This window comes from Rhinoraja longicauda, chromosome 13 (genome assembly GCF_053455715.1).
Source record: "Rhinoraja longicauda isolate Sanriku21f chromosome 13, sRhiLon1.1, whole genome shotgun sequence".
NCBI lineage: Eukaryota > Metazoa > Chordata > Chondrichthyes > Rajiformes > Arhynchobatidae > Rhinoraja > Rhinoraja longicauda.
The window spans coordinates 5,566,684-5,580,973 of NC_135965.1; the positions used below are offsets into that span (position 1 = coordinate 5,566,684).

Here is a 14,290-nt window from a genome sequence, read left to right on the forward strand (position 1 = left end):
ATATTCTCTCCCAAGAGTGAATGTTGCAAAGATTTATCAGATTAGAGTAGCACCGGGGTGCAATTAAATACTTTGTTCACATGAAGCTCACATTGGTTACAGGGCTGCCATATGAGGGATCGTTGTGTGGACTACAGTGCCCTCCATAATGTTTGGGAAAAGACCCATCATTTATTTATTTGCCTCTGTACTCCACAATTTGAGATTTGTAATAGAAAAAAAATCACATGTGGTTAAAGTGCACATTGTCAGATTTTAACAAAGGCCATTTTTATACATTTTGGTTTCACCATGTAGAAATAACAGCAGTGTTTATACATAGTCCTCCATTTCAGGGCACCATAACATTTGGGACACAGCAATGTCATGTAAATGAAAGTAGTCATGTTTAGTGTTTTGTTGCATATCCTTTGCATGCAATGACTGCTTGAAGTCTGCGATTCATGGACATCACCAGTTGCTGGGTGTCTTCTCTGGTGATGCTCTATTGCAGCCATCTTTAGCTTATGGTTGTTTTGGGAGCTAGTCCCCTTCAGTTTTCTCTTCAGCATATACAAGGCATGCTCAATTGGGTTCAGATCGAGTGATTGACTTGGCCACTCAAGAATTGGCTTTTTTTAGCTTTGAAAAACTCCTTTGTTGCTTTCGCAGTATGTTTGGGATCATTGTCTTGCTGTAGAGTGAACTGCCAACCAATGAGTTTTGAGGCATTTGTTTGAACTTGAGCAGATCGGATATGTCTATACACTTCAGAATTCATTATGCTACTACCATCAGCATTGTATCATCAATGAAGATAAGTCAGCCAGTACCTTCAGCAGCCATACATGCGCACGCCATAACACCCCCACCACCGTGTTTCACAGATGAGGTGGTATGCTTTGGATCTTGGGCAGTTCCTTCTCTCCTCCATACTTTGCTCTTGCCATCACGCTGATATAAGTTAATCTTCGTCTCATCTGTCCACAAGACCTTTTTCCAGAACTGTGGTTGCTCTTTTAAGTACTTCTTGGCAAACTGTAACCTGACCATCCTATTTTTGCGGCTAACCAGTGGTTTGCATCTCGAGTGTAGCCTCTGTATTTCTATTCATGAAGTCTTCTGCGGACAGTGGTCATTGACAAATCCACACCTGACTCCTGAAGAGTGTTTCTGATCTGTCGGACAGGTGTTTGAGGATTATTCTTTATTATAGGGAGAATTCTTCTGTCATCAGCTGTGGAGGTCTTTCATGGCCTGCCAGTCCCTTTGCAATTAGTAAGCTCACCAGTGTTCTCTTTCTTCTTAATGATGTTCCAAACAGTTGATTTTGGTAAGCCGTAGGTTTGGCTGATGTCCCTAACAGTTTTATTCTTGTTTCTCAGTCTCATAATGGCTTCTTTGACTTTCATTGGCACAACTTTGGAAACTTTTATTGCTGTTTGTCAACATGAGGACCAACGGTGGTGGAAAGACTGGAGGAAAGATTAGGTGCTTAGAGCTCTCTTATATCTGCATTGAGGAGGCAATTAAACACACCTGAGCAATTACAAACACCTGTGAAGCCATGTGTTCCAAACATTATGGTGCGGAAACTATGTATAAACACAGCTGTAATTTCTACATGGTGAAACCAAAATCTATAGAAATGGCCTTTAATAAAATCTGACAATGTACACTTTAACCACATGTGATTTTTTCTATTACAAATCTCAAATTGTGGAGTACAGAAGCAAATAGATAAGTGATGTCCCAAACATTATGGAGGGCATTGTGATGAGAGACCTTTGAAACTCAGGATGAATACAGGGAGGATGCTTCTCTTGGCTTAGGAGCTGAGAAATAAGAGTCAGTCTCAGAATAAGTCAGATAGGTCTGAGAAGAGATAAACTTCTTCATGCAGAGGTGGGTGAATCTTTGTAATTCTGTACCTTGGAAGCTATGGAGGTTTAGTTAATAATTTCATTCAACACAATATATTGATAGATTTCTGGATATTAAGGAAATCAAGAAATCTGGCGATGGTACAGGAAAATGCCATTGAGGTAGAAGATCTGCCATGATTTTGGTGAATGGCAGAGGAGCTCAAGTCAAATAGCCTACTTCTGCTCCAGCTTAAACAGAGAAAGATCAGGTATGTGTGGAATCTAATCAGTCTTAAAATTCGGTGGTTACAGTGTCTACGAACGTATTAAGCTAATGGACTATTTAATTGCCCCTGGTATGAAATGAATGTATTTATATTTTTCACAGCTTTCATTCGAGATACCTTGTACACATAAAATTTCTCTCTATGTCAACATTTGTTAATTTAGCCTCATGCTCATTATCAATAAAGATGTTTCAAAATCTGCCATAACTCTTTAAACTGAAGATCAAGATCGATTCCAAAACTGAATTCCAGTCATTAAGAATGATTGTGAATTACAAACTTATTCCTAAATGTGTTCAAACTGCAAATATATTTGCTAAGATAACAGCAATTTTAACAAGCAAATTTTGCAAAAATTGATTCACCAATGATGGCCATGAAGGAAAACAATTTAAACTGACTGCAGATTTTAACCACATTAGTGATTGGCACAATCTTCCAGGTTGAGCTATTTAGCTAAATAGCTCAGCCTCATGTGTTTATTTACCATGGGTTGAAACCAACTGGCCTCGTTCTGTCATATTCTGGCAGATCTGGAACACTCTTACACGCTTCAATATTCAGGTATTTGAAAATATGGATTTTCCCCTTTATACAAATCTGGAAGAAAAGATTGCATGCTCAATTCAGTATCTAATATTATGATGAAGCTTGATAACAATAACCTAATACTTCATTAATCAAGGTAAATGCTGGTTATATCACTTTTTTAAAAATTATAAAATTGTTAAGATTTCTAATAAATGAATTAATATGAACAATACGTCCAAAATCATTGCAGTCATAGACATTTCTCTAATTTCTATGTAGAAACATTTTCTTGCAGAGGATGGTGAATTGCTGAATTTTCTATCCAACGGATGATGGAAGCTGGATCATTGAGTATTTAAAGTGGAGGTGGATAAATATTTGATAGATCGAGGAATAAAGGCTATAGAGAAATGGTAGAGAAGAGGAATTGAGGATAGTTTACATTAACATGATCAAATTAAATTTTCTGCAGAGATGCTGCCTGACCCGCTGAGTTATTCCACCATTTTGTGTCCATCTTTGATCATATTAAATGATGGGACAGGCTGATGAAGGGCCTGATGGCCTACGTTTGATCAACTTCCTTCATTGGTCTGAATATGAAAAGATTAACAGATACTTTAGTAGGAAAGAACTGCAGATGCTGGTTTAAATCAAAGGTAGACACAAAATGCTGGAGTAACTCAGCGGGACAGGCAGCATCTCTGGAGAGAAGGAATAGGTGACATTTTGGATCGAGACCCTTCTTCAGACCGAAGAAACCTCGACGCGAAACGTCACCCATTCCTCTCCAGAGTTGCTGCCTGTCCCGCTGAGTTACTCCAGCATTTTGTGCCTACCAACAGATATTTTAGTATCTGTATTATATAATTTAGTATAATATGTTTGTTTTATGTACTAATATAGAGACAAAAGGAAGGCTTAAACAAGAAAAGTGGGAAGGAAACCTTCACTAAATCAGTTTCTTGGGTCCGTGGATAACCTACTCTCACTCTTGTTTTGAGAGTTCTGTGCTGGCTGATGAGGCAAATGAGTGCCCATAGATTCCAGCACAGTCAGAGCTGGGGGGTGGGGGTACTATGGAGTTGATAGTGAAGGCAAGTGAACACTATGTGAGATGCTACATGGACCAAAGTGTAAACAGCCACAAGAAAAGGTCTGCTTTAATAGAGCATTGCTTGCATGCTCACAATGTTTCTTGGTAAATGATAGCCAATTAAGTACTTTTTGAGGTCATTACTGATTTCAAGTAAGATACAGAGCGACTTATTTGCACAAAGCAAGTATGTACAAACTTGATATTGATTAGGAGGCAAATATTGACCAGGCCAGTCTACCTGATCTTTATCAAAATTTTATTTGGAAAAATGAGTATTCAACGTAACCAACAAAAAGGCAGGCATAGAAGGATCTCATGTGAATGTACACGGTTATACATTTGGAATATTATGAGCAATTTTGGGCACTATATCTGAGGAAGGATGTGCTGGCTCTGGAGAGGGTCCAGAGGAGGTTTACAAAAATGATCCCAAGAATGAGTAGGTAGCCGTTAACCTATGATGAGCATTTGTTGGCATGGGGCCTGTACTCGCTAGAGTTTAGAAGAATGAGGGGGGACCTCATTGAAACATGCAGCATAATGAAAGGCTTGGATAGAGTGGAGGTGGAGAGGATTGGATTTTTTGTGTGATGGATTTTCTAGTAACAATATGTGAAATATCATTCAAACTGCTGAAAACAAAGCATATGCCTACAGAACACAGGAACAGCATGGGTCTGGTTCATCCTTTGTGGATGCTCCATCGTTGAATGAGACTGTGGTGAATGTGTTTTCTACCCACATTTGTCAATACCTCTGGTTCACAAAAAAATCTTATCAATCTCAGATTTAAAATTAAAAAGTGACCAATAAACTATTGTTTGTCGAAAATAATTCTCAACCTCCCTCCCAAATGGTTCGGGCCCAAATTTTAGACTAAGCCCCAGAGTTTAAATTAATTTAACGAACGGAAATAGCTTTGCTCTACTAACCTTCAAAAATGTAATTTAATTACTGCAAAGAATTTATACTATCATTTAGTTTCTATAATCCATCCTCTTAATTTAACAATTGAGCCTTGACATTAATCCTTGTCAATAATGTAAATACCCACACAGTAATTTCAACGATGACCTTTCACTAATAAAAGGGTTCAGATTGAAGATTGTGTATGCAGTACCAGGAATCGTTCTAGTGAATCTACACTGTACTCCTTCACAAAGCCAATGAATAGTTCCTTAGATGCTCAGAACTCTACACGTGATCTAATTAGTGCTTTGTACAGCTCTTGTATGACTTCAAACTGCATTACAACCCTTGGATATCTGGGCCTCTGATTATTTTCTAATGTTCTATTAAATGAGCTTCAAAAGGATTTGAATACAGAAATAAGGATATCTTACTGTAATGGCATAGGGTTGTGGCGAAACTGTATCAGAAGCATTGAATAGCTTTTTGGCCTACTCCTCAAAGAAAGAATGCCCTTATGATAGGACTGTAGCTGAAGTTCGTTCCAGGGAAGACAGGTTTGTTGTACGAGGGGAGATCGAGAGGACAAGGATTGTATTTACAACAGTTTTAAAGAATGAGAGCATATCTCATTCATTCTGAATGCAGAGATGATTCCCCTAGCTGAGAAGCCTTGAACTGGAGATCACTCTCAGAATAAAGGATAGGATATTTAGGACTCAGGTAAGAGGAAATTTGATATTGAATGATTTCTGGATAACACAGGAAACAAGACATGATTAGATAGTGCAGGAAAACATTCAATAACGATCTTATTGAATGTCCGAGCAATCTCAGGAAGCATGCCCTACTCCTGTTCATATTTCTCATTTTCATGTCTAGGTTCATGCACTCTGAAGCTTGTACTTTTATAGCTTTTCACTATATAGAATGTACTCTGATCTATTCTTTTTGATCGAAGCTTCAAGAACTCTCATTTGCCTACGAGTTCTGCCTATTTAGTTATTACTGTATTATTACTTAATACTTAGTAATATTAACTGTATTTAATACCTAGTTTTTCTATTTTCATCCGTAAACTTTATTGCAATGCCTACTTTTACATCAAACCTGGCCTCCATCCCATCTTTTAAGTCATTCATATGGTTAGTAGTGGAAACTGCGCAGATTGAGCTAGAATACTTTATTATTCTTATTCTCAATTTCCTGCTGCTGAGCCAATCTCCTAATATTATTAACAATTTGTTTTTAGTTATTTGTGTTTCGTCTTTATCTAAATATTTCTATGAGAGATATTATTAAAGACCTGGAAATATATCCAAATGATATGTTCTGTTGAAAACACTGAAGATGAAAATTTTCAAGCCAATCATTACAAATATCTTGAAAGTTTTGAACCTGAGCAATCATTAGTGGGCTAAGTGAGACAATTGTAACAACTTTCAATCTTAGGATGGGATACCATGTGCCCAAAGAACTCACATTAATTATGGATTCTGAATAGAATCCCAATCATGATTTCTGGCAACACCAGCTTTGTAAAGTAAATTAGTTAGTAATGCCTGAAATACATAATTGACAAATAATAAGAATCAAGTCTGTGGCACTTACCTGTGCAGGTGGAGACTGTAGAGGATTATTATCTAATATAATTGTTTGAAGATGTCGCAAATTTCTATAACAGACTGGAATTGTTGTCACTTTATTGCAGGAGATGTCTAATCGTACTAGTGGTAAATCTGCAATTTCTAATAAGATAATAAACATTTAATTACACAATGTTGTAATTAAAAGACAAAATACTTTATAAAACAACCCCTCCACTTAAATGCGAATCTGAAAATTAAAATTAGCTGATCAATGATAATGCTTCAGAAACTTGTATTGGTATACATTGTATTCATCAGTAACAGCTGATATTGAGATATTGATGATTTAATACCTTTAAACCATATTTTATTTAACTGGCTCCAACTGATTTCAAAGGAGTAAAAACTAAAATTGTTGAATATCATTTAACTTTGAACTATTTCATTCAAATGATCTGAATTAGTAATTTTCATTGTTCAATTCCGTTGTCCTACATCATTCACTCTCACTAAGTGAACTAATACTAGCATCTTATCCTCTCCCAGGACAACACCCCAGTGTTGAGGTTCTGATTACAATCTATTGGCTGCTTTGCTCAAACCATCTTGTTTTTACACCAAATTCTTGAAAAACACAAGGAAATGGTTTAGAATATTTTGAGACTTGTAAATTAAAGGATTACATTTAATTATGCTTTATTAGAACTAATTTCCCAGTGAACCTGCTAAGTTTAAAGCAGCACAGTAAACAATACTATAGTTGCTGTAAGAGAGTATGTGAACCAGAGCCACATTGTGTCATAAAGGAGGATGGGAGCTGGGGCCCGTGAGCAGAAGGGACCTCGTCAAACGTTAGTTAGGATAATGCTGAACAATAGGGATTTCTGGATAGAGGATGTTCGGAATTTGACTACTTTGCTTATCTTTTCCTGGTTGGTGAAAAGCTTTTGTTGTGCGCGATATCCAGATCAGATAATACCACACATAAATATAATCAGCCAATGCTGAGGGAGACGTGACAGAAGTATATAAAATTATGAGAGGCATATATAGGCTAGCCATTCAGGACCTTTTCCCCCCGCAGGGTGGAAATGCCAAAGACTGGAGAGCATAGCTTTAATGTGATAGGAGCAAAGTTTAAAGGAGATTTTTTTTTCTTTACACAAAAGGTCTTGGGTACCTGAAACGAGCTGCCTGGGGTGATGGTGGCAGCAGATACCATAGTGGTGTGTAAGAGGCTTTCGGAGAGGCACATTGCTGTGCAGGGAATGGAGGGATACGAATTGTATGCAGGCAGGTGAGATTAGTTTGGCTTGGCATCATATTCAGCATTAACCTTGAGGGCCAAAGGGGTTGTTCCTCCCCTGTAAGTTTCAATATTCTATGTTCCATGTGCAGGATATTTCTTCACTGATCTTTGATAGTTCAAATAATATCAAAAAATCTACATGGCATCAAACAACAGTTTTGGTCACATAAAAATTGAAATGCTGAGAATAGTCAGTAGGTCTGTCTAAATTGGAGGTCCTAGATTGGCATTGAACTAAAAAAAACTTACATATGAAACAAAATCATAACTTCCATCTTAATAGTTTCCATATTAGATATTATCCTAAAGTGATTTTTACAAAAGATTTTCCATTCAAAAGATCGGTGATGACTCATATCAGGTAAATATGCGAAATGAAGAGATATCACAATGATTTCATTACTGTAAGAAAATAACTGCAGATGCTGGTACAAATCGAAGGTATTTATTTCACAAAATGCTGGAGTAACTCAGCAGGTCAGGCAGCATCTCAGGAGAGAAGGAATGGGTGACGTCACCCATTCCTTCTCTCCTGAGATGCAGCCTGACCTGCTGAGTTACTCCAGCATTTTGTGAAATAAATGATTTCATTACCGATGCGCACAAAAGTAAATACATGTGATGTAGCATAGCCAGAGGTCTCCCAGTAATTATGCAAATTAAACATGAAATTGTAGCATTAAATAGACTTTTTATTGAGCTATAAAACAAAAACTAATCTGTAGTTTTCAAAATGTTTTGTTTGGATTAAGACTTTGTTACTTTGTGATTTTGCTAAATTCCAACTGCAACCAACAGTGGCAGCAAAATCAGCAGCCTTAGTACAAAGTAGGAAGTGACCCTGGAATATTCATGCCTCTGTGTGAAGTTGAAGTTGAAAGATTATAGAACGGTAACAGGCCCTTCGGCCCAACAAGTCCACACCGACCATCGATCACTCGTTTTACACTATATTTCTATATTTTTCCATTTTCGTACCTACTCCCAACACACCAGGGTCAATTTACAGAGGCCAATTCCTCCCGCATGTCTCTGGGATGTGGGAGGAAACCACAGCACCTGTAGGAAATCTATGCGGTTACAGGGAAAAAGTGCAAACTCCGCACAGACAGCACCCAAGATCAGGATCAAACCTGGGCTTCTGGAACTGCGAGGCAGCGGCTCTGCCATCTGCACCATTGTGCCGTCCTGTTTTATAGATTAAGTTACAACAAACTCATATCTGCAACTGAAGCTGAGAGCAGCTGGATAATCATTGTGTACTTGTTTTCTTTATGACCAATAGAATGCATTGTCAGTACAACATATTAATATGTAAATATTTGCAGACTTTTCTGTGAATGAAAAACAAGGAAAGACATAAATCTTACACTCTGTAAAAAATCTTAAATTTTGATGCAAAAAAAAAACGAACCTTCTGGTAGAGTTACTAAGTGATTTCTCCTTAAGTTCAGGTCTCTTAAAATCTCCAGGTTTCCAATCTGCGGTGGTAATGTGTGTATCTCATTGCAGCTGACATCCTGCAATTTTGTAAAGAAACAAAGAAATTAGTTAAATACTTCTAGTCAACTGACTGATCCTGTACGATCAATTCCTCCATTCTCACTTGTTGCACCAAACAAGGACCTACAAATAAACTAATACTCCAGTCACATTTTAAAGTATTGAACTACCCTGTAAACACAGCCCCATCATACTGACCCAGAATGAGTCATACGTTTTTTTAATTTATTGTAATTTTCCACATTGGTTCAGGACAAGGAAGCATCCCAAACTTCCTGCTTCTTCTTAGAAAGTGGAGGTGTTGGTGTGCTTATTTTGATGGTCTTCAATGTGGATGGTTCAGGACAAATTGTTGATATTTATGACACGGAACTTGAAAGCCCTCGGCTATCGGCACCATTAAAGTGGTGATTATGTTTATGGAAAATGAAACAATACAGAGCTGTAAAATAATATTAAATTATAGAATATTAGAGGATGCAAGAACAGACAGTTAATTTGAAGGTGGCAGGAACATTTAAAAGTCTTTTAAATAGATATGAGATCCTTGACAATAAGTATGTAGCATAGTAGCAGAAATTCAAAGATGATTTACTAAATGAATATTTTATTAATCCCTACATGGTGTATTGTACCTAATGATTTTTTTTCGATAGGCAAAATGATTGGACAAAGGCCAGAGATGAAAAAACAAAAGGTATGAGATAGAATCGAAGAGGTGCGGGTATGAATCCAGAGGAAGTAGGTGGAAGGTGAGAGATGAGAAATGAGGGCAAGTCCAGGTGGAGCAAAGGGAGGGGTGGTGGGGTTATTATCAATCTATTATCTATTATTATATATATATATATTACTAAAACTCTTGGTTTGTTTGTGTGTATGTGTGTATGTGTCTATGTGTGCATCATGCCCTTGCGCTTCTACACAGCCAAAACGGTACACGATAGCGGCACAATGTTTGGCCCACCCTATCACCATTCCCCTATGGAGTGAATAAACCCACTTTCGTTACTTAAAAAAAATTAACCTTATAAACTTTAATAAATCTGTCCCGTCCCGTCCCCCCCGGAAGACCAGCGGGAGGACCGGCGCCCATCCCGGTCTGCCCCGCGCCTAACCTTCCTCCCAAACTGTAACATGCCGCAGAGGGTATGGCAGAGGGTCCAACAAGATGGCCGTCGCCTGCCGTTCGCAGCAGGAGAAATGGGGCTGAGGTCAGTGCCTTCTCCCTGTCCACTCTCGCCCACCCACAGCCGCGGGAGACGCTCCCCGCCCGCCAACGGGTCCATGCCATCCCCCCTGTTCCCCACCACAGATTGCAGCCGAGCTGCAGGAAACGCTTCGGCCCCGCAGGAGAAACGGGGGCAGGAGAAACGGAAATGCAGGAGAAACTGCTTTTCCCCTCCCCCCTTGCTGACACACGGCCACGGGGGCTCTACCTGCCCAGCAACGGCTCCACGGTTGGGCCGAGGGGGGCGTGAGGAGAGGGGAGGAGTGATGCGGGAGCTGGGGGGGAGGGAGGGAGGAGGGGAGGGATGAAGGGGATGGGGGTGAGGGGGAGGGAGGGAGAGGGGATGGAGGGGTGAGGGGGATGGGTGAGGGAGGGAGGGAGGGAGGAGGGGAGGGAGGAGTGAAGGGGATGGGTGAGGGGGAAGGAGGGGAAGGGGAGGGAGAGAGGGGAGGGAGGGGATGGGGAGGGGGTTGGGGGATGGGGCAAGGGGTGAAGGGGATGGGGGTGGGGTGAAGGGGAGGAGGGGGTGCTGCACCAATGCAAGAGGTTTGGACCCAATGGGTCCACTTGGTCTAGAACAGAACTAAAATTTGAGAATTTAATGTTCATACCGTTAAGGTTGTAAGTTACCCAAGCAGAATATGAAGTACTGTTCTTTGAGTTTGTGTGTGGTATCATTCTGGCAATGGAAGAGGAAAGGCCAGGACAGAAAAGTCAGAATGGGAATGGGAAAAGCAGTTAAAATGGTTAGCAGCCAAGAGATCCAGTCTGCCATGGCAGACCGGGCGCAAGTGTTCGGCGAAATGGTCAGAGTATACACTTGGTCTCGCAGATGTAAAGGAAGCCGTGTTAGGACAATTTCAAACTCATCCAGGGGTATGAGAGTGACATTGACAGGAGTTAGCACGAGGCGGTCACACCTAAGCTGTAGGCAGAGAGTAGATGGGTGAATGGCAGGAATGGAATTAGGCGGAGTGCGCAATAATCCCCCGTGGCCATTTCCCTCCAAAACAGGTTATCCCTTTGGATACTGTTGGGGCGGCCTTGTTTACATCGGTGAAACCAAGTGTAGTCTCGGCAACCGTTACGCAAAACATGTACTTGGCCTGCCAAGGGCTCCTGGATCTTTCAGTTGTTAACCATTTTAACTCCTCTTCCCATTCCCCCATTGAGACCACATGCAATCTGGATGAACTGCACCTCATATTCCGCTTGGGTACCTTAGAACCCAATGATATGAACATTGAATTCTCCAATTTTAGATAAGTAACCTAACCCGCCATATTTCTCCCATTCTCATCTATCCCCGGTTATTATGACAAGACTTTGGGGATCTTGGTGAAGATCTTTGCATTTGAAATGCCAGAGGACTGGAGTAGCCAATGTTTTTCCTTTGCTTAAGAAGGGGAGCAGAGGTGATGCAGGAAATTATAGGTCGATGGATCTTAGATCAGTGGTAGGGAGGCTACTGGAGAAGAGTCTTCTGGGTAGGATTTACTCCCTTTTGGAAGGGAATGCTCTAATTTGGGACAGTCTTTGAACACGGCAGGTCATGCTTTACTAACTTGGAGTTTTTTTTTAGGAGATAACGAAGATCGATGAGGGTAGGGCAGTAAATGTGGTCTACATAGGTTTTAATAAAACATTTGATAAATTCCCCCCATTGTGGGCTGACCCAGAGATTAAAATGCATAGCATTCACCGTGACTTGGTCAAATGGATTCAGAACTGACTTACTGATAGAATGCAGAGGGAAGGGCGTTATTCTGGTTGGAGGTCTGTGACCAGTGGACTTCTGCAGGTGCTGATGACTTGAACATATGGATGGGTTGGTTAGCAAGTTTGCAGACAACATCAAGATTGCTGGAAGGATTTCAACGTATACAGTGGGATATAGATCAGCTACAAAAATGAGTGGAGAAATGGCAGATGGTGTTTAATCTGAGCAAGTGTGATTTGTTGCACTCTGAATGGGTCGAATGCAAGGGGAAGGTATAAAGTTGATATGATAGCAAGACCTTTCATTGATGTGCAGAGGGATCTTGGGGTCCAAATCCATAGCTCCCCCAAATTGGCATAACAAGCAGATATAGTGTTAAATAAGGTGTATGGTGTGCTCGCCTTCAATGGTTGGTATTGAGTACAAGAGTAAGGATGTCAAGATGCAGCTCTACAAGACTGACTTCGAGGTCACATTTGGAGTATTGCCTGCACCTCTGGTCGCCCCATTGTAGGAGAGATGAAGAGGCTTCGGAGAGCGTGTAGAAGAGGCTTACCAGAATGACACCTGGATGAGGTAGACTGCCTTAGGGTGCACAGTCAGCACCTTTTTACCAGGGTGGAAGTGTCAAAGACGAGAGGGCAGAGCTTTAAGGTGAAAAGGGCAAAGTTTACAGGAGATATACGAGGCAAGTTTTTTTTTACACAAGGGATGGTGGTAGTGAAGGCCGATCTGATAATGGTGTTTAAGAGGCACACAGATAGGCACAAGGAGATGCATGGAATGGAGGAATATAGATCATGTGCAGGCAGATGAAATTAGTTTGGTTGGGCATCTTATTCAGCAGAAACATTGTAGGCCAAAATCCCTGCTCCTGTGCTACATTTTTCTATGTTCTAGAGAATTCTGTCGATAGGCAATACAATTTAGTTTGCTGATAGCTCTGTCCAAAACCACAAGAAATTGTGAAGAGTTGTGGATATAGGCCAGTCTATCACACAGACCAGTGTCCCTACACTGACTCCATTAACACTTCACGCTGCCTCGGGAAAGCAGTTGACATAATGAAGGACTTTCTTCACCCACATCATTCCTTCTTCTCCCAACTCCCGTCAGCCAAACAATACAAAAGCTTGAAAGCACCTACTACCAGATTCAGAAACAGTTTATTCTCTGCTGTAAGCAGACTGCTGAACCTTCCTCCCATAGATAGGGTCTGGGCCCGCTTTCAACCAACTTCATTGCAGTCCTTGGACCTTTTCACTGTAAAGGCTACATTGTGCACTCTGGTACTTTAGTCTTTGCACTACCAGTTGCACTTGTGAGTGGCTTGATTATATTCATTTGTTGTATGACTTGACTGGATAGCACATAAACAAAGCATTTCACTATGTCTCAGTAGTGTAAGAAAATAACTGCAGATGCTGGTACAAATCGAAGGTATTTATTTCACAAAATGCTGGAGTAACTCAGCAGGTCAGGCAGCATCTCAGGAGAGAAGGAATGGGTGACATTTCGGGTCGAGACCCTTCTTCAGACTGTCTCAGTATCCATGACAATAATAAACTAATATTAATAGCCGGACATTTCACCAGCTGTTCCAATCCTCTGGAAGTACTGGAGAAAAAAACAGGAAGGATCTGAAAATGATTTCTTTATTTCTTAATATTTTTAAAAATGCATATCTCTCTCAAAACCATACATAAAAGGAAGATACCGTTGAACATTTTGGGAAATATTACACGTTTCAAATCGTGGATTAGACCTCTATTTTGGAATGCATTGAGATCATTTTTTAGGTTTGTATTCTCATGAACACATGTAACATACATATCCCTACATACAACATCATGCAATCATTTTTATTTCAAATTGAAAAACAAAATTGCTGTCAGATGACTTCAAACAACTTTTCTAGACTGTGGCTGCATGGAAGTGGTGATGAATTGTTGCAGAATGTATGGAGATGCTAATCCAACCGGGCTATTAGGTCAGCAATTGCAGTATAATGATTTAATGTCAAGGAATAATAATAATATTCGTCTAAGCCCAGATGGTGTACGAGTAGAGAATAGATAAGGTAGATGTACAGTCTTTTACCCAGAGTAGTGGAAATTGAGAACTAGAGGACAAGGGTTTAATATGAGAGGGGAAAGATTTAATGGGAATTTGAGAAGCAACCTTTTCACACAGAGGGTGGTAGGTATTTGGAATGAGCTGCCGGAGGAGATAGTTGAAGTAGAAACTATATCAACATTTAAAAGACATTTG

General features: G+C 40.1%; 1 protein-coding gene across 5 annotated transcripts in view; it reads right to left on the reverse strand.

Annotated features, from left to right (window-relative positions):
• lrch3 (leucine-rich repeats and calponin homology (CH) domain containing 3) overlaps positions 1-14,290 on the reverse strand; it is a 124,988-nt gene that overhangs the window by 66,384 nt on the left and 44,314 nt on the right. For all 5 annotated transcript variants that reach the window (XM_078410254.1, XM_078410252.1, XM_078410255.1 and 2 more), the window contains exons 4-6: positions 8,983-9,088; positions 6,282-6,418; positions 2,619-2,731 (exon numbers count right to left, since the gene is read on the reverse strand). In XM_078410254.1, the coding sequence (XP_078266380.1) occupies positions 2,619-2,731; positions 6,282-6,418; positions 8,983-9,088 (356 nt within the window). The remainder of the gene's footprint in view (positions 1-2,618; positions 2,732-6,281; positions 6,419-8,982; positions 9,089-14,290) is intronic.